At 42.4% G+C, this 18348-nt stretch overlaps 1 protein-coding gene across 1 annotated transcript in view; it reads right to left on the reverse strand.

Annotated features, from left to right (window-relative positions):
• Positions 1 to 18294, reverse strand: part of LOC115652223 (alkylated DNA repair protein alkB homolog 8-like) — a 19956-nt gene extending 1662 nt beyond the window's left edge. Inside the window, exons 1-4 of the mRNA XM_030563987.1 lie at positions 18265 to 18294; positions 10537 to 10726; positions 2423 to 2663; positions 3 to 90 (exon numbers count right to left, since the gene is read on the reverse strand). Coding sequence (XP_030419847.1) covers positions 3 to 90; positions 2423 to 2663; positions 10537 to 10665 — 458 coding nt within the window. The 5' untranslated portion in view covers positions 10666 to 10726; positions 18265 to 18294. The remainder of the gene's footprint in view (positions 1 to 2; positions 91 to 2422; positions 2664 to 10536; positions 10727 to 18264) is intronic.
• Positions 18295 to 18348: the final 54 nt, after the last annotated feature.

Genomic DNA, 18348 nt, shown 5'->3' on the forward strand with positions numbered 1-18348 from the left:
ACATCTTTTGTTCTTCTTCAGGAGACACAAGCTCTTCAACCATCATCAGGCCTGGAGGCAAGCTAATAGGTATAATGTCTTCCCAATGCACTATGGGTATAAAAATAAAACAGTGCTACTGCTTATGGAAAATGATCCACTTGTGTTCTTTTATCAATAATGATAAACCCTAGACTGATCATCATCTGAACTAATTATCCTCCTTGGTAGCATAAAACAGGATCAGAATCCAAGTTTTGTGCTATACAACCCAATTCTCAAATCTCACTGTGTAGGACCTGAGAAACTTAATGTTTTCCACCTCAAAAAAATCTGATAGTCTGTCAAAAGAAAGGTCAAAACTTCCCCATGCATGGCAGGGAGTTCTAGTTGGAGTCAATTTTATTTTGCCAGGACTCAGCATTTGTCACTGCTCATGGTGACAAGCATACAGCACAGTGAAGAAAGTATGTCTAATGCTATAAGCCTAAATGCTATATGCCGTTTCTTAATGTAAGAAATTATATAAAATAATGGCCATTTGTAGCTCTGCAACCAGATGTGATGAAATGTTCACTGCAACACCTATCTGGACAGAAAATGACTACGTAACAGGCTCCCAACTTGCAGGCCCTATGAATTATTATTGAAAATGATCTGTACTATGGTAGAGTTTAGGGGCCAAGATCAGGACCTCATTGTGCTAGGTGCTTCTACAAACACAAGAGACGGAGTTCACACTCTAACAGGCAAGCGTTATTGTTTCCTGTTTTTTTTTTTACAGTATGAGAAACTAAGGTTCAGAGGCGAACAAGTGACTTGGCCAGGGTCACACAGGGAAACTTCTGTTTAGAATGGAACTGACCTCAGACCTCCCAGTCCCAACCTATGTCTTCACCACCAAAGACCATCCTCCTCTCCAGCAACAAAGGTTTGGCTCCAAGCTACCACGCGAGCCCTCTCTCTTCTCCATTCTGATAACAACCAATGTGCTCATGGAGGTGTTCCAAGATGTTGCCTCTTAGCATTTAAAACAAGCAGGTCGCTGCTAGCAGGACATATCTGTGACGGGTCTTTAGTGCGGCATTACTACATGCCTCAGACTACAAGAGACCAGATTTCAGGGTATGCTGCAAGACCCCTTTTTTTCCCTAGACTTTGGTTAAGGAGAAAGAAGACTATTGCTTCTATTATTGTTTGATCCTTTTGGGCAATTAATTTAGCTTCTCAGGTTCCAGGAAAAGCTGACTCTTCTATCTGATACATATATTTATTCATCTATTTTGGATTGTATTGTTGCAAGCATCCACAGATTGCTCTAAGTGCCATATTGTCATAAACAGATAGCTAAGGGTTAATGTTCTTTTACCTGTAAAGGGTTAACACAGGGAACCAAACACCTGACCAGAGGACCAATCAGAAAAAAAGACTTTTCCAAATCTGGGTGAGGAAAGTTTGGGTGTTAGTTCTTTGTCCTTTGTCTTGTGTCTGTGCCCTCTCGGCTCTGAGAGTGATTTTTCTACCTCCAGGCTTTCTAATCTTCTGTTTCCAAGTTGTAAGTACAAGAATAGTAAAACAATAGGTTTATATTGTTGGGGGTTTTTTGTATTTACATGTGTGTAGTTGCTGGAGTGTATTCTTTTTGGATAAGGCTTGTTTATTCATTTTTCTTTTAAGCAATTGACCCTGTATATGTCACCTGGATACAGAGACTATGTTTAATGTTCTTTTTCTTTCTTTTTTATATAAAGCTTTCTTTTAAGACCTGTTGGAGTTTTTCTTTTAGTGGGGACTCCAGGGAATTGAGTCTGCAGCTCACCAGGGAATGGTGGGGAGGGAGAAATCAGGGGGAAAATCTCTGTGTGTTAGATTTACTAAGCCTGACTTTGCATACCCTCTGGGTAAGGGGGAAGAGAGATTAGCTCTCTCGGTACTTGTGTTTCCAGGACTGGAAGCAGGGAATCTCCTAGGGTCGTCCAGGAGGGGAGCCTGGGAGGGAAGTAACAAGGAAACAAGGGGAGGGGGTTATTTCCCTTTGTTGTAGGACTCAAGGCAATCTGAGTCTGGGGGTTCCCCAGGGAAGGTTTTGGGGAGACCATAGTGAGCTAGGCACTGTATAATTCCTGGCTGGTGGCAGCTTTACCCAGGTCCAAGCTGTAACTAAGCTTGGAGGTTTTCATGCTAACACCCATATTTTGGACACTAAGGTCCAGATCTGGAAAAAATGTTATAACACATATAATAAAATAAAAGACAAAAACCAGGAATGATTCACCAAACACAGTTCAAAATATACAGTCAATTTCTGACCCCATTGAAGTCCATGACAAAGCTTCCATTGACTCTCATGGGGCCAGAATTCTATCCACAATTCCACTATAACAAGCAACTGAAAAGCAAAGGAAGAACAGTGATGCTTTATGGGATAGCAGAATATTGATACCTTTTTCCACAAAGTTAACATACAGAGTAACATTTTGGTTGGAGTCCTCCAGCATTATCTCTTTCCCATTGAGAGTGTCGTAGGCTTTCTTGGCTTCTTCTTTAGACCCATATTTCACAACTGAATAGGGTTTATTTGGAGGCATTAAGAGTGCTTCCACCAATCCACATTCCTCTACTAGGCTGAGCAGTTGGTGTCTATTCACACCATTACCCAGACCTCCATTGGCAACGACCAAGTTCTAATTTAAAAAAATTAAAAATAGACAGATTAGCGGTCACCACTGTCCTGAAAATAGCATTTCACAAACACAAGTGTCATAAAGAGAAATGAAGCTATTATCTCTAAATCGGTCTGTGGTTATTCTGTTTGATATTTCAAAGGAAATGTTTATATTTCAATTAGTCTGTGGCTAGCTGAAGCCCAGGGCACATTAGTACAGCACACATTTAAGGGAAAGGCTCTTACAGAACAAGAGCATTCGAGCTCGGAGAGAAATAACATGCCCATGTTTGTGTGTGCAGGCACCACAACTGTGCCTGCAAACAGGTATCTGTGCAGAGGAGATGGTGGGCAGGGGGGGGTTCTACACATTTACAGTACCTGGATGATATGTGCCTTGCATATGCCCTGAACATTCCTGTCCCTCAGCTACAGAGTTTATTTGTATTTACAGATTCCATAGCCAACAGTTGGCTGTAAGTGTCCTGCAATACCCTTGAAAGGGTAGAACAAAAATAAATCCCATTGTATTAACTGTATCTGCCTGATTTTTTTCATGACAGCCAAGTGTTATGGCTCCCACAAACGAACTCAGAGAGAACTGAGCTCAGCAGCCCATTTCTAAACACTCCGAATAATTTTTTTTTGAAGGAGTGGCCTCTAACATCCTCAACATTTTTCTCTTTACTCTTTTCTGCAAGGAAGGGTAACCCTTTCCTCTGTGTGAGGAGAGTCTGATGCATTCATTAGTATAGCCCACTAGTGCTATTCTTTCATTGGGCAAGGGGAGGAGTGTCACTTGAGAGCAATATGAGGTATCTCTCATGACCCATTTTGGGAACCAACCAGGCAACCAGTGCTGAGCAGAATCAACCCTGAGCAGGATCAGCTCAGAATCCAACTTCAGATCCCCTTCAGGGTATTTCTCTGAGTTGATGCTAGCTTCTTGGGGATGCCCCAAAATGCTACAAGTAAAGATACACTGGACATCCTGCTGAAAGAACGGAATCACCCCTTACCCAGGGGGCCTGCTACACAATACAAAATACAGCTTTAGGGCCCCAGTTCATCCTCCAAACACTTATGCACAGAAGTAGTCTCAATGGGACAATTCGCCATCACCGATGTACCAATGTCTCAGTGCAGCGACACTCGGGGTATGGCTACACTGCAATGCAAGCCTGGACTCAGACACAGGCTTGAGCCCAAACCTCTCTTCTGTTTACACACAATCCTGTCGTACTCAGGCCCAGGCCTCAGGACCTTGCAGGATGAGTCGATTCGAGCCTAGGTCCCACTGACTCGGGACCAAACTTCATCGTTTTGCATTTGTGGATGCAACTCAGGCTAAGAGTTAGCCAATACTATCCCACACACCCATGAGACACTGTTCTTTGTCCTCTCTACTCCAAAAGTAGCCAATTGACCCCCAGGAAATGGAAGCAACCCCACTTGTGCAGACAGGCAGCGTTTAATCCTTCCACTTTACTCTGACCAATGAGCTACAGAGTAAGCCTTCCCCCGCCTTAGCTACAGCCATCAACCAGAAGTCATCTTTTGCCAAGCGTGCCGCTTCCAGGTTCCGAGAGCACAGTCAGATTTTGGTGAATCTCTGATGTGAGGCCAGCAAAAAGATGAGTTTCAGTAGGAGAAGAAGCTGGCAGTGCTGGGAAGTCACTGGACCACAGACTGGGTCAGAGAATGGACCAAGCAGCTCAAGACCAACTACCGGCAACCCAGGGAGGAGAACTGCGCCTCTCAGAATTCGCCGTCAACCTGCACGTTTGATGAGGAGTCTGACTGGGTGCTGGGTACTGCACCGAGCACAGAGCCAATAGTGCTTACAACAGCCTGGTCAGCTGGGGTGGCAAACTTCTGAACCCAACATAGGCATGGAGGGGGGCCAGCAGGCACCGACTCACGCCAGCAAAGTCACTATGGTGCTGGAACCAGTCCCCAAGGAGGCTTTGTCACTAGCACAGCTGCAGCATATACTGGGTCCGGAGAAGCCTTGTGTTGTCCCCACTTTGAGCAGCAACCTGCCACAGAACTGGAAGAAACAGAATTAACCCGAGAGCCCGGTAAGTTTCTGGCTCCGTGTTTGTCTTGATTAATATAGGAATGGAAGGGATTTCCAGGTTATGAACCAGTGCAAAAGTTATAACACACCGTGGGCAGCACTGGGTGTCCACTCATGGCAGATTGCACGGGCAGCACCTTGGCGCCGGGGTGTTAAAAATAAGACTTTTATATTGACTTCCCTGTCAGTACGCTGCTCTGTCCTAACACAACAAGGCAATGAGCCACTTGTAATCAGTGAACTGTCCAGGTGGGGGTGGTGCAGGTGTGGGTTGAAATGTGGCCCATTTGTGTATGTAGTTCATGGATGACAACATCATTTGTCCAAAATAGGGGTGGAGGGTAGGAATGCCATCTGGAAATGTGTCTGGGAGGAGGTGGGGTGGCTGTGGAGTTCTCTACAAGTCCATATTAAGGTGTGTGCTTGCATGCAGTCATAAAAGGCTGTATGGAAAGTTGTGGGGAGACACTAAGCCATACAGATGCTAGCACAGCATCCTGTTGATTCCCCCCATGGATTCTGACCCAATCCCAAGGGCTGATATAGCTGCAAACTTCTCCCGTAGCGTGAACTCCAGAGAGCTAGGCACACTGGAGAAGAGCATATTTTCGAGGGCCAAGACAGTAGCTGCCCAACACACTCCACTCACAGATGTGCTATTCGGGCACCATAAGTTTGAATACTTTGGTGGCATACACGGTTGGCTTGCCCGCCTGGAAATGCTTTAATATTGTTAATTTTGCAACACAAATAAATGCTTTTACTTTATTTAGAGAGTTTATTGCCATCACTACATCATGTCTTATAATGTGTGTTTTGAATAATAAAGATAAAACATAGGGGAAGAAACAATGGGCAAGTTGTAGCCATACACAATTTCTCAGTACATCTATGTACAATCAATCAATAATGAAAATGCACAGTTTCCCGTCCATTACATTAACAGTGAGGTCATCCAAAATAAAAAATGTGAGGGGAGGTCTAAATTGGATATTAGGAAACACTATTTCACTAGGAGGGTGGTGAAGCACTGGAATCGGTTACCTAGGGAGGTGGTGCAATCTCCATCCTTAGAGGTTTCTAAGGCCCAGCTTGACAAAGCCCTGGCTGGGATGATTTAATTGGAGTTGGTCCTGCTTCGAGCAGAGGTATTAGATTAGATCATCTCCCGAGGTCTCTTCCAACCCTAATTTTCTATGATTCTCTCTTAATATGCCCCATTCACTGTGTACTGTGACAATATCCTCCCCACACACACATTTCATTGTGTGCTGTGACAATACATCATTTACTGTCAACACTGATCTACAAAAACATTCCAAAACATGCTGTTCTCCCTCTTCCCTTTGCCCATGCAAATCCATAACATGGGAGCACAGAGCATCCCCGATTTGTGTTGCCTGGGCCCATCCTGCTGTCACAGGTGCACTTTCTGGCTGAGTGTACTGGTTCAGCGATCCATCACTGCCATAGCGCCATTCAGGGGCAAACAGCTCACCTTTGGCTTCACACAAATTGTGACGAGCACAGCAAGCCACAGTGATGCGGACAGCATTGATGACACTGGAATCCAAACAGGCCTGTTGATAGTGCCAGTGGGATTTCAGTCTGCCAAACACACATTCAACCACCATTGTGATTAACCCTTCTTTGACAGGCCCTGAGATCAGGATACAGTTTCATAAGCCAAGGTAAAAGGGATTACGTGGGGACAGTAACTCCATTTATGACAATGTCCTTTGGTGGAAACAGAATCCCAGCCTGTCCATGAAGGTAAACTCCTGCCCAGCAGAAAACCCTGGCATCATGATCCCTCCTTCCAGTGCAGCTCACATGGGTGTCCATAAATCAGTTTCTGTGGTGCACAAGGGCAAGTGTAATAGAAGAGTAGTGCCCTTTGCGGTTTATGTACTCATTTGCTCCCTGAGGAGTACAAGTCCCATCAGTGACTTCGGTGCAGTTTGGAAAGCTCATTCTCTCAAAATCAGCAGTTACTTCACAAATATAGTTTCTGCCCACCCCAGCTGGGTAAATCACATGCCTGATCATCTCAGAAGCCTACATCACGACTTTACCCACATTTGACTTTCCAACACCAAATTGGTTAGCAATAGACCTGTAGGAGTCTGGGGTAGCCAGCTTCCAGACAGTGATAGCAATCCACTTCTGGACCAATATGGTCACCCGCAAACAGGTCTCATGCTGCTGGAAGGACAGGACAAGCTGCTCACAAAGCTCCAGAAATGTAGCTCTCTTCACGCAAAAGTTCTGACCCCACTATGCAGATCTGGGATGGCCAGCAATGATGGATCCCACCAATCTGCGCTTGAAGCCCTATTCCAGTAGCACAGGTCTACACAGAGGGCATCAGAAACTATACTGAGAGTCGCGAGTTGTACCAGCCAGTTCCATACTTCTGTATCTGTATCGTCGTTCTCCTCTCGCTCCGTCATTAGCTCCATCAGGTGCTTTTGGAGGGTCATGAAACATTGCTGAAATGTGCACCAGCATCTCATGGAAGCTCTGCCTGTTTCCTGATACAGGAGTGAAAGCCCAAGCAAGAGAAGTTCTTCAAATGGTGACTCTTCCATGCTGCTGGCTCCAGTTGCTGGGAGCATGCAGGCCAGAATGGCGGCTTGGCAGGATGTGTTGGCAGGCTGTGACAACTTCTTGGGATGTGCGGGGTGGACGGTCAAGTTTTCCAATTCTGCACCATGAGCCAAGGGCTAGAGAGGCCACATTTTGGGAGGATGCTAGGTAGTCTGGCATATGGTTGGTTGGACTCGGATGGATGTTGCTGCCCCAGTGTGGGGCTCTGACTTAAAATTTCTTATCCTAAGGTTACCAATGAGCATGGACACTCAAGCCCCTGAGCTTTCAAATCCAGAGTCTGCAGACTCAAGCCCCACTAACCCTGGGCTTACATTGCAGTGTAGACATATGCTTAGCTTCCCTAGCATTGCTTTATGGCGCACTGGAGTGCTGAGGCAGTAATACCAGGGCTCTCTTCAAGCACTACTGCCTCAGCACAGATGGACTCCCTCAATCATAGGCTTCCCACAAAGTCCCTGTCTCCCCCATGCCATCAGGTTCATCACAAAAAGATGCAGCCCCAAAATGAAGCTGATAGCTGAACTTCTGAGACTCCTTCATATGCCAATTTCTCTCTCTCTCTTTCTGGGGTGGAAGAGAGACAGCCATCCCCGCTGTTTATTTAGGTTCACTTGAGTAAGGGGAATCACCTTTTGAGTGTTCAATTTTAGAATTTCAAAAGTGGCTGATATGCAGTGATGTTGTAGCTGTGTCAGCCCCAGGATATTAGAGAGACTAGGTGAGGAAATCTCTTTCATTGGACCAACTTCTGTTGGTGAGAGAGACAAGCTTCTGAGCTACACAGAGCTCTTCATCGGGTCTGGGAAAGGTGGAACAGATAGTTTAGCATAAGCAATTAGCACATATTCTAAGTGACCATTCAAGGTAAAGTGGCCCATTAACATCCCTAGAGTAATAGGACAAAAAGGGAGGGTTAGTGGGTTACAGATTGTCATAACAAGACATAAATCCAATGTCTTTATTAACACCATGATTTTGAGTGTCTAGCAAAGTTATGTATTTAAACTCCCAGATTCATCTTTTGAAAGTGTTGGGCAGGTTCCCTTTGAGGATGAGGACTGATAGGTTGATATAATTTAGTAGTGTAGACATGCTCTCTCTCAGGAAAATGATAAAAGACAAAAACACAACATCACCTGTGGGTGAACACTTTTCACAAAGCAATCACGCTATATCTTACCTATCAGTCCTCATCCTGTGTAGCTTGAAAGCTTGTCTCTCTCACCAACAGAAGTTGGTCCAATAAAAGATATTACCTCATCCACCTTGTCTCTAAAACTGGCTGATGTCCGAAGAGTTATCAGAATGTGTGTGTGTTGGGGGAGTGTGGTTGTTTCGTTAGTGGAACTAAACAAAATAAGACAAAATTAAAAAATAAATAAATAAATAAATAAATAAAGCATTCATAAATATTTCCTCTGCAAAAGATAGAACACTTCTACCCTGATATAACACTGTCCTCGAGAGCCAAAAAATCTTAACACATTATAGGTGAAACCACATTATATCAAACTTGATTTGATCCGCCGGAGCACGCAGCACCTACCCTCTCCCCGGAGCCCTGCTTTACCACGTTACATCCGAATTCGTGTTATATCAGTTGGCGTTATATCGGAGTAGAGGTGTACATATTTTGCAAAAATTACAGACAAGGTCCAATTGTCTTCTGAATCATTATTTTGCCCAGTTTGGATAGTAAATCAATCATTTCAGTATGAAACAGAGAGATTTTAATCCTACTTTAAGGGCAAATTAAATGCAACTTTAAGTATGCAGTCAATATCGGTGCCTTCATATAACTAGCAAGCATATGCCATTATTGCCCTAAAATGGCATAACTGCGTTTCACACATTTTTTCTTCTCAACATCTTTCCCAGAATGAGTCAGCCAATCTTTCTGTAAAAGCATTTCTATAAATGCTCTATGACCTTTTCTGAAAGCAGACCCTAAAAAGTTTTGTTGTTTCAAATTATAGTGTCTAATTCTTCCAAACGAGAGCAATTTGGCTTGAAAATGGGAGGGAAAGATTTAATAAATGGAAAAGGATGACAGTACTCTTAAAATCTTAACAAGGAGTGCTAGGTGACATGTCTCAGTAACTACTGAGAGATATTTCTGTTATGAAGTCTCAGGACAGTGTCAGTACTTCTATAAGAAATCACATTTTCCAGAGGTTTACAATGCAATCATAAAAAAAATTGTTCTGGCTTGAAACCAGTAAACAAAATCTCAGTGAAGAGTGAATTTCAGGAAAGTCTCTTCATTACCTAATCTGTATATTGTCACTAGACCACAATGTTCAGAGGATTTTCAAAGTCTGTGTGTTAAATTCAGCTACAAATTCTGACTATTATTACTATATTATTTTTATTTGGATTGCTGTAACACCTACAAGCCCCGGCCACGGACCAGAATTCCACTGTGCTAGTGCCGTAAAAAAATCAAAACAAAAAGATAGTCCCTTCTCCAAAGAATTTGCCATTTGCACTAGGTTTTCAAATCATTATTTATCTACATCCTCACATGGTTTTAAATCTCAGTGTAAACCAGGCCCAACGACTTGTCTTAAAACAACTGCCAAGGTTGCAATGGCAACCATAAGACTAGAATGAGGAAGAGTCCTGAGACAGACCGGGCAAGACATGGGACAACAGTTTACATAAGAGAAGCTGAAGTGAGATTTCTAGTGAGGATCAGATTAGTGTTAGAAAAGATTTCTAGGAGTGGGGTTTAATAGGGAGTTTGAAGGAGAGAGATTATGCTTTGTGGAGAAGCATGGAGGGAAAAATAATAAAGGCAAAAAATGAAAGCAGAAGAGACAAAGAAAGCAATAAGGGAAAAGGAATGGGAGGCTCTAACACGTATATTAATTGATGAAGGTAACAAATTTTATTAGTAATATAATTATGGCTATCAGAACTTTTCCCAGCCACATGAACAATCCTTTCAGCCTAAAGACCTGGTCCAAAGACCATTAAAGTCACTGGGAGTTTCTCCCTGGATAAAGAGCTTTGACCAAAGCCCGAAGTGCAGTTCTAATTTGGAATCAATCTGAAACAATCAACATGGAGTCTCACTGCCCTTTTTACAGTCACTTTTCAGAACAGAACTGCACTTTAGTCAACACATAGGTGAGACTAGGATATGCATGAACTGTGCATTCAGGCTCACATAACAACAATTAGAGCTTCAAGTCACCTGGGTGGTGTGAGATACACACTCGATGCCCTCATGTCTCATTAATGTGTTTCTGGCCTTGATCTGTTTCCTCAATAATTTCTTCTCAGATTTATTCCGTTTCAGATTGTTTTGACCGGTGCTGTCCATTTCTGCACTGGAGATTTGGAAAGACAAGGCCACAGCAGAAGGGAGAAAACATTCAAAAGTCCTTTAAAAAAAAAATCCTAAATGTCATTTATTCATAGGCCGTTTTAAAATATTTTTTAAAGAGCCACTAATAACAAAACTCCTATGTAAAAAATCCATTATTTCTATTACTAATAACACCTATGTTCTAATCCCACCTTTAATACAAATCCCTCACAGATCTTGGGGGTGTTTCCCATTTTTTTCCCCATTTGAAAAATGGAGAACAAAACTCACCCACTTCACATTGCTCCGGTGAGATTATTCACCTTGCTCAGAAGTCCTTTTTAACGTAGGAATGGGGAACTTCATTTAGTTCACAATTTTACAAATCTTACAATTTGGGGGAGAGGATCACAAAATTTACTTGAATGCAAAAATTGTTTTTTCCCCTTCAATTCATCCCCATGGGATTTTTTTTTTCCTGTAGGGTGATTCATGCAAGAAAATGGCAATCTATGCTACATATTAGGGAAGAAAAAATTAGGCTGCTCTGAGGGGAGTCCTATGTATAGTATATAATACCAGATTTTTTTTTTCATTTCAGTGTTTAATCTCTTCCCCATTCTATTCCTTTATTCACAAGCTTGTGGCATTAGTTTTTCACCCTACCTGCCCCTCCACTATCAGTTTCATCTTGTTATTTCAGTTGGTTTCACCCCCCTTCTCCAATATCTCCAGAGTGGAACAAGAACCCACAAATGTCCAAATCTGAGTTGAACTTCCATCCTTGCAATGTTTGAGCGGGTTTGAAATCAAATACCTATACAACACAGCTCACCGAAACCAGGCCCCATCACTTAAAGGGATCAAACAGCTGTGCATTCAACACAATATAGCATTCAATAGAATCTGTCAAAAATCTTCCATTCCATTTTTCGATAGAAAATAAGGCTTTCAACGAAGGGCTTGTCTACACTGGCAATCTACAGTGCTGCAACACTCCCTTGAGCACAGTAAGTTTCAGCACTGTAAAGCACCAGTGTAGACAGTGCGCCAGCGCTGGGAGTTAGTCTCTCAGGGAGGTGTATTTTTTTAAGAGCACTGGGCGAGCTCTCTCCCAGCACTCTGCCCTGAGCACACAAGCCACATTAAAGCGCAGCTGTGGCAGCGCTTTAGCGTTGCCAGTGTTGACTAGCCCTAACCAAACCTTTTCACAAAAAGTGTCAGCTTTCCAGAGAAAATGTTTATATTGTGTTAATATAAGAAACATGGAAATTTTCAATTAAAATGAAACAATCCGTATAATGGTAACATTTTGTCAATTAACTTTCTACTTAATACATTTTTAAAAGCTGATTCACTCCCGACCCTTTCCCTGCTTATGTTGTATCTTCTTACCCTTCCTCATTTCATATCATATTTTCTTTCCTATCACAGATCATGCTGTATCTTTTCCTGCACTGTCCTTGGTTTCTGCCTCCTTTTCCTTTCTGTCTCCTTCCACCTCTTTCAGACTCTCAGGGTGAAATCCCGGCCACATTGAAGTCAATGCACAACTCCCACTGACTACAGCGGGACCAGGATTTTGCCCTCTCTTTCCCTACAGTGTGTTCTCTACCTCCTGCCCTATATTTTCTGTCCCTCCTATCTTCTCTCACTTCTTTCTGACAGCACTGGCTAGACAGATGAGCTAGGATGGTCCCTCCTCCCCTCTTCCTCCTTCTCCCATTCCTTTACTCCTGCTAACCCTTTCCCACTGGTCAGCCCCCTGCCCCAAACTGTAGAAAATCGATGTCAATCACCACTATATTTAGCTATTTGTGTCTCACCCCATCCTCAATGCTTCATCTGTTTGTGTCTCTCTTAGATTACAAACTCTCCAGAGGAAAACTGTCTCCCAACCTGTGTTTGTAGAGCATCCTGCACAATGGGGCTCCAATCCTCCTTGGGAGTTAAGGGGCCAACCATGGTATAAATGATAAATAAAACAAAACAAACAAACAAACAGGAAAGGTTCCTACATTACACAGGCAAGTGGATCTTTCGTCCTGGAGCTCACCCATTCCAGATGTGAGTGCCTGTGTATAAAGGACTTTGAAGAGGAAAGGTCGAGTGTGTGTGTGTGTTCCATGATGTTAATGACATTTTGTATCACTAAAAATGAACTTTCAAAAAATAAAATGATCCTTTTAATGCAAAACAAGACCTACCAATGAAATACAAAAAATCTTTTCAAACTCTTCACCTCCATATGTAAAAATGCAATCAGTACTATTCTCTACAGCAGGGTGTCACATTACACTCCATATTCTTCATAGAAATAGTATTAAGAACATAAGAACGGCCGTACCAGGTCAGACCAAAAGTCCATCTAGCCCAGTATCTGTCTACTGACAGTGGCCAATGCCAGGTGTCCCAGAGGGAGTGAACCTAACAGGCAATGATCAAGTGATCTCTCTCCTGCCATCCATCTCCATCCTCTGATGAACAGAGGCTAGGGACACCATTCTTTACTCTTCCTGGCTAATAGCCATTTATGGACTTAGCCACCATGAATTTATCCAGTTCCCTTTTAAACATTGTTATAGTCCCACCCTTCACAACCTCCTCAGGTAAGGAGTTCCACAAGTTGACTGTGCGCTGTGTGAAGAACTTCCTTTTATTTCTTTTAAACCTGCTGCCTATTAATTTCATTTGGTGACCTCTAGTTCTTGTATTATGGGAATAAGTAAATAACTTTTCCTTATCCACTTTCTCTACATCACTCATGATTTTATATACCTCTATCATATCTTAGTCTCCTCTTTTCCAAGCTGAAGAGGCCTAGCCTCTTTAATCTTTCCTCGTATGAGACCCTCTCCAAATCCCTAATCATTTTAGTTGCCCTTTTCTGAACCATTTCTAGTGCTAGAATATCTTTTTTGAGGTGAGGAGACCACATCTGTACACAGTATTTGAGATGCAGGCGTACCATGGATTTATATAAGGGCAATAATATATTCTCAGTCTTATTCTCTATCCCCTTTTTAATGATTCCTAACATCTTGTTTGCTTTTTTGACCGCCTCTGCACACTGCGTGGACATCTTCAGAGAACTATCCACGATGACTCCAAGATCTTTTTCCTGACTCGTTGTAGCTAAATTACCCCCCATCATATTGTATGTATAGTTGGGTTATTTTTTCCAGTGTGCATTACTTTACATTTATCCACATTAAATTTCAGTTGCCATTTTGTTGCCCAATCACTTAGTTTTGTGAGATCTTTTTGAAGTTCTTCACAATCTGCTTTGGTCTTAACTATCTTGAGTAGTTTAGCATCATCTGCAAACTTTGCCACCTCACTGTTTACCCCTTTCTTTAGATCATTTATGAATAAATTGAATAGGACTGGTCCTAGGAATGACCCTTGGGGAACACCACTAGTTACCCCTCTCTATTCTGAGAATTTACCATTAATTCCTAACCTTTGTTCCCTGTCTTTTAGCCAGTTCTCAGTCCATGAAAGGACCTTCCCTTTTATCCCATGACAGCTTAATTTACGTAAGAGCCTTTGGTGAGGGACCTTGTCACAGGCTTTCTGGAAATCTAAGTACAGTATGTCCACTGGATCCCCCTTGTCCACGTTTGTTGACCCCTTCAAAGAACTCTAACAAATTAGTAAGACACAATTTCCCTTTACAGAAACCATGTTGACTATTGCTCAACAGTTTATGTTTTTCTATGTGTCTGACAATTTTATTCTTAACAATTATTTCGACTAATTTGGAACCCTGAAATGAAACAGTGCCGAAGAAATTCCTTTAAAAAAATAATTTTCTCTCTTTTCCTCACCCCTTCTTTAATCTTAAAATGAAATAAAATGCTTGTGGAAGGAAATGAATTGCCAGCACTGGAAAGTGATGTCTTCTATCAATAGAACAAGTTCCAGCAGGGACAGCGGCAACAACTCTGTTCTGAATATGTGTTTCAACTGATTACTAATAGGGTTGAGGGAGTTAGGAGAATTTCCATGATCATTCAGTCTTTGACCTCTTTGCCAAGTAGTGTCATGCAATCTCTGAATGGCCAGGTTCTCACATTTACAACTGAACTGAGAAAAGGGATTCTCTGCTGGTCCAGGTACCTGAACACCATGCTGGGGCACCAGTTCAGATAGGAAAAGCACTACCTAATGAAATATGTCACTATGTCACACGACCACAGAAACAGAGACAAAGAGGCAGAAAAGATCTACGAAGCTACCTAATCCTTCTTCCTACCAGTGTGGGATTATTCCTCATTATACATTTATTAATGGCAATCCTATCTAGTTTTAAAAGTCCTGAGTGATGCAGCACTCACTGTCTCCCTTAGGAGACTATTCCAAAGGATAACAGATCTCAGTTTTACAGTTTTTGTCAATACTCAATTCTGATTTTCCTTTTCTGCAACCAGTACTCTTAGTTTTACTAGTATAAATAACCACTTGCCCTCCCTGAGGTCTCCTATGCATGAGAAAGCTAGAGGAAATTGTGGGCTAAGTCCACAGCAGTGTCCCTTCAAGGGCGATCACACTTGCCTATGAAGACTGCAAATTCAGAATATTTCTCTTATCTGAACAGATTGCAGTTGAAAACAAAACAACTGGAGCATAGCAGTGCCTGTAATGTGTATTTCAGAATACAAGAAAACAAGAATCAGCCCAGTAAAGACAAGGGAAACTCATACCTGCTTAAACAAAAAGTGCAATGAATTTAGTTTTCACTTGGGAGAGGAGAACACAGAGAAAAATATAAGGATAAAGTTAAAATTCCTGTTTATCTTTGTAAGAAGACATTTTGAGAAATCAGTTACACAACTTTCCTCAGAGACTTGAAACTAGACCTCTTTTACTGCTGGAGCTATTACTTGTAACTGGCAGGTAACATAATAACAAGATAGTGGGGAATAAAGTCTAAGACAAAAAGAGACTTTATTCCCCACTATCTTGTTATAATGTTACCTGCCAGTTACAAGTAATAGCTCCAGCACACACAAGAAATGAAAAAGCCCCTTTTATCAAAATGGGCATCTATTTATAGCAAGGATTTGGCCTGATTCACTAATCAGTCACTTCAGGATTTGAATATCAAAGGCAAACACAGGCTGGGATTTAAGGGCAATGGTATGGAGGACTCTATAGGAAAGCTTGCACGCTGCATGCACATATTGGGCCTGATTCTCCACTGTCTTGTACATTACATATCCATTTAAGGCTCAGTTCCATGTCTACTGAAAACAATGACAACGCTCTCATTAACTTTAATGGTGCAAAATCAAGCCCTTAGAGCTATGCACAGTGAGTGAAAAACTCTATCATTCCCAATTTGTAACTTTTTTTACCCACTTTGCACACGTTAAAATTACCATAAAAGGTACAAGGCAATGGAGAATCAGACCCATACGGACCTTAACTCATTTGCACTGAAAAATAACCCCTCAAAATGCATCAAAATTAAAGCAAAAACACAGGCACAATCATGTTGTACTGGCAGTTTTAGTTGTGAATATAATGATCCATATCATGCCACACTGAAATTAATGGAAAGAGTTAATGGAGAGTTTTGCTTAATAATGGAGAGCCTGGACTGGCCCCATATGTTTTAGGAGCAATTTTTGAACAGAATAGCAAGATCAATTTAGACTGTAGTTTGGTGTGCTAGTTACCAGCAGATGGAGCACTATGCTCAGTTATAAAGTGACTGATTTCACTTTGCCGGTGCTCAGCTCTTCTGGAAAAGATGCCTAGATAGAAAATGGATATAAAACAGAGAAAAGAGGGAGGTGGGGAAGAAATATATTACTTCCATAATTTCTTGATGATGTTTTTAATATTGCATATAAAATGTAGTGTATTCATGATAACATGCCATATATAGTTTCACAGTCATTAGTTAACTGTTGATCCAATATATAACTTCTCATAGTCACAATTGTTTTATTTTATACCCTTTAATCATTCAGGCCCTCATCCTGCAAGGAGATGCATGAGGGCAACTCCTGCATCTGTATGGAACTCCAATGACTTCAATGCAGGTCTACATAAACACATTACAGAATCAGGGCCTTACTGTGTAAGATTACTGACATGAAACAGTAACAGATGACAATTTTTTTTTTTTTTTAATAATTGGAGATATACCTATCTCCTAGAACTGGAAGCGATCTTGAAAGGTCATTGAGTCCAGCCCCCTGCCTTAACTAGCAGGACCAAATACTGATTTTTGCCCCAGATCCCTAAATGGCCCCCTTAAGGACTGAACTCACAACCCTGGGTTTAGCAGCCCAGTGCTCAAACCACTAGATGAACTTCCATCTGAATCTCTAAAATTCTGCATAATCTACTTTGCATTGATTTACAAAGTCAGATATTATAATCAGAAATGAGCTCCAGATGCAAGTTTCAGATACAGATTAGGCTACAAATATCTCAAAGTCTGCAATGCTTTGAAATGCCCACTTATAAAAGGTGGCATCATTTGCAAAATTTGAATCTGGGTTTGGATGTTAAAAACTGACTCCCAAAATTCCAGACTGGCCAGATCTAGAGGTTTGACCTGGGCTCAACCTGTCACTAATTATAATAATTCCAAAGATTACTATTATTTATTCATCTGTCAAGATTAGATTGGGTTCAGTCCAATTGTATTGTACAGACAGTAAGAATGTTCCCTTCCCCAGAGAGCTTACAAGCTAATTAGAGAAGACAGGAAAAAGGTGGGAAACAGTACTTAATTTGTAATGCAAGAGGTGCTGGGGCTCAAAGCAATTTTTTTTTACATTCAGAACTTCTGCAGCAAGCCCAGAAGTGCTGGGGCTCAGTCCTGGCAAGATGTGGCACAAATTAAGCACTGAGGGGAAGGGAAACAGAAAAATGAAGTGATTTGCCCTAAATAATGCGGACATCAGTGGCAGAGCATGAACTAGAACACGTCTCTACCTCTCAGTCCTGTGCGCTATCCACTGGACCATACTGCCAACAGTGACCTTCTTGTACAGCACAGGTGTACGTGTGTGCACACAATCCCCTTGCCGAGGAAAACTTACATTATAGAAAGGATTTAGTTATATTTCCATGTGCATGTACCTGGATAGCCTTATACACCAGCCTATGTAAACAAGTAATTACCACAGGAGTGGGGCAGAGCAACATAAAACCCTGGGAGAGTGCTCCTGACTCTAACACTCTGCTCTCCCTACACACAGGGATTCCCAGTGGCAGCATGGCAAGGCTGATCAGAATTGCACTCTGCCACGAGGGGGTTGAGAGACGAATTGTCTCCTAAAGCCTCAGTTATGACGGGGCCCTGAACCGGCTGCTGTCAGACCAAATACAGACAAAGAGTGACCCCTCCCCAAAGGAGCAGCCCCTTGCAGCACAGACCTGAGCTCCAGCCCAGCCCATCCTTAGGGCTGGATCTGACAACAAGCCATTACTCCTGATCACGTTAACACAGTGATTGCCATGGGCCACATTCACCCCTGGCCCGGTGCCACTGAAGCCAGCCGCGTCCGCCCAGCTTGGAGCGTGGCCCCCGGAGCTCAGCTGTGACCCGTTCAGCCGCTGGAAGGTGGCAGAGGAAGCAAAGCACATTACCTTGCTGGAGGCAGCCATGCTGGGGAACCCTTGACTACAGCTCCCATGAGCCTCACTGCCTACAGCTCCCATCATGCCAGTGGG

This window comes from Gopherus evgoodei, chromosome 1 (assembly GCF_007399415.2).
Source record: "Gopherus evgoodei ecotype Sinaloan lineage chromosome 1, rGopEvg1_v1.p, whole genome shotgun sequence".
Lineage (NCBI taxonomy): Eukaryota > Metazoa > Chordata > Testudines > Testudinidae > Gopherus > Gopherus evgoodei.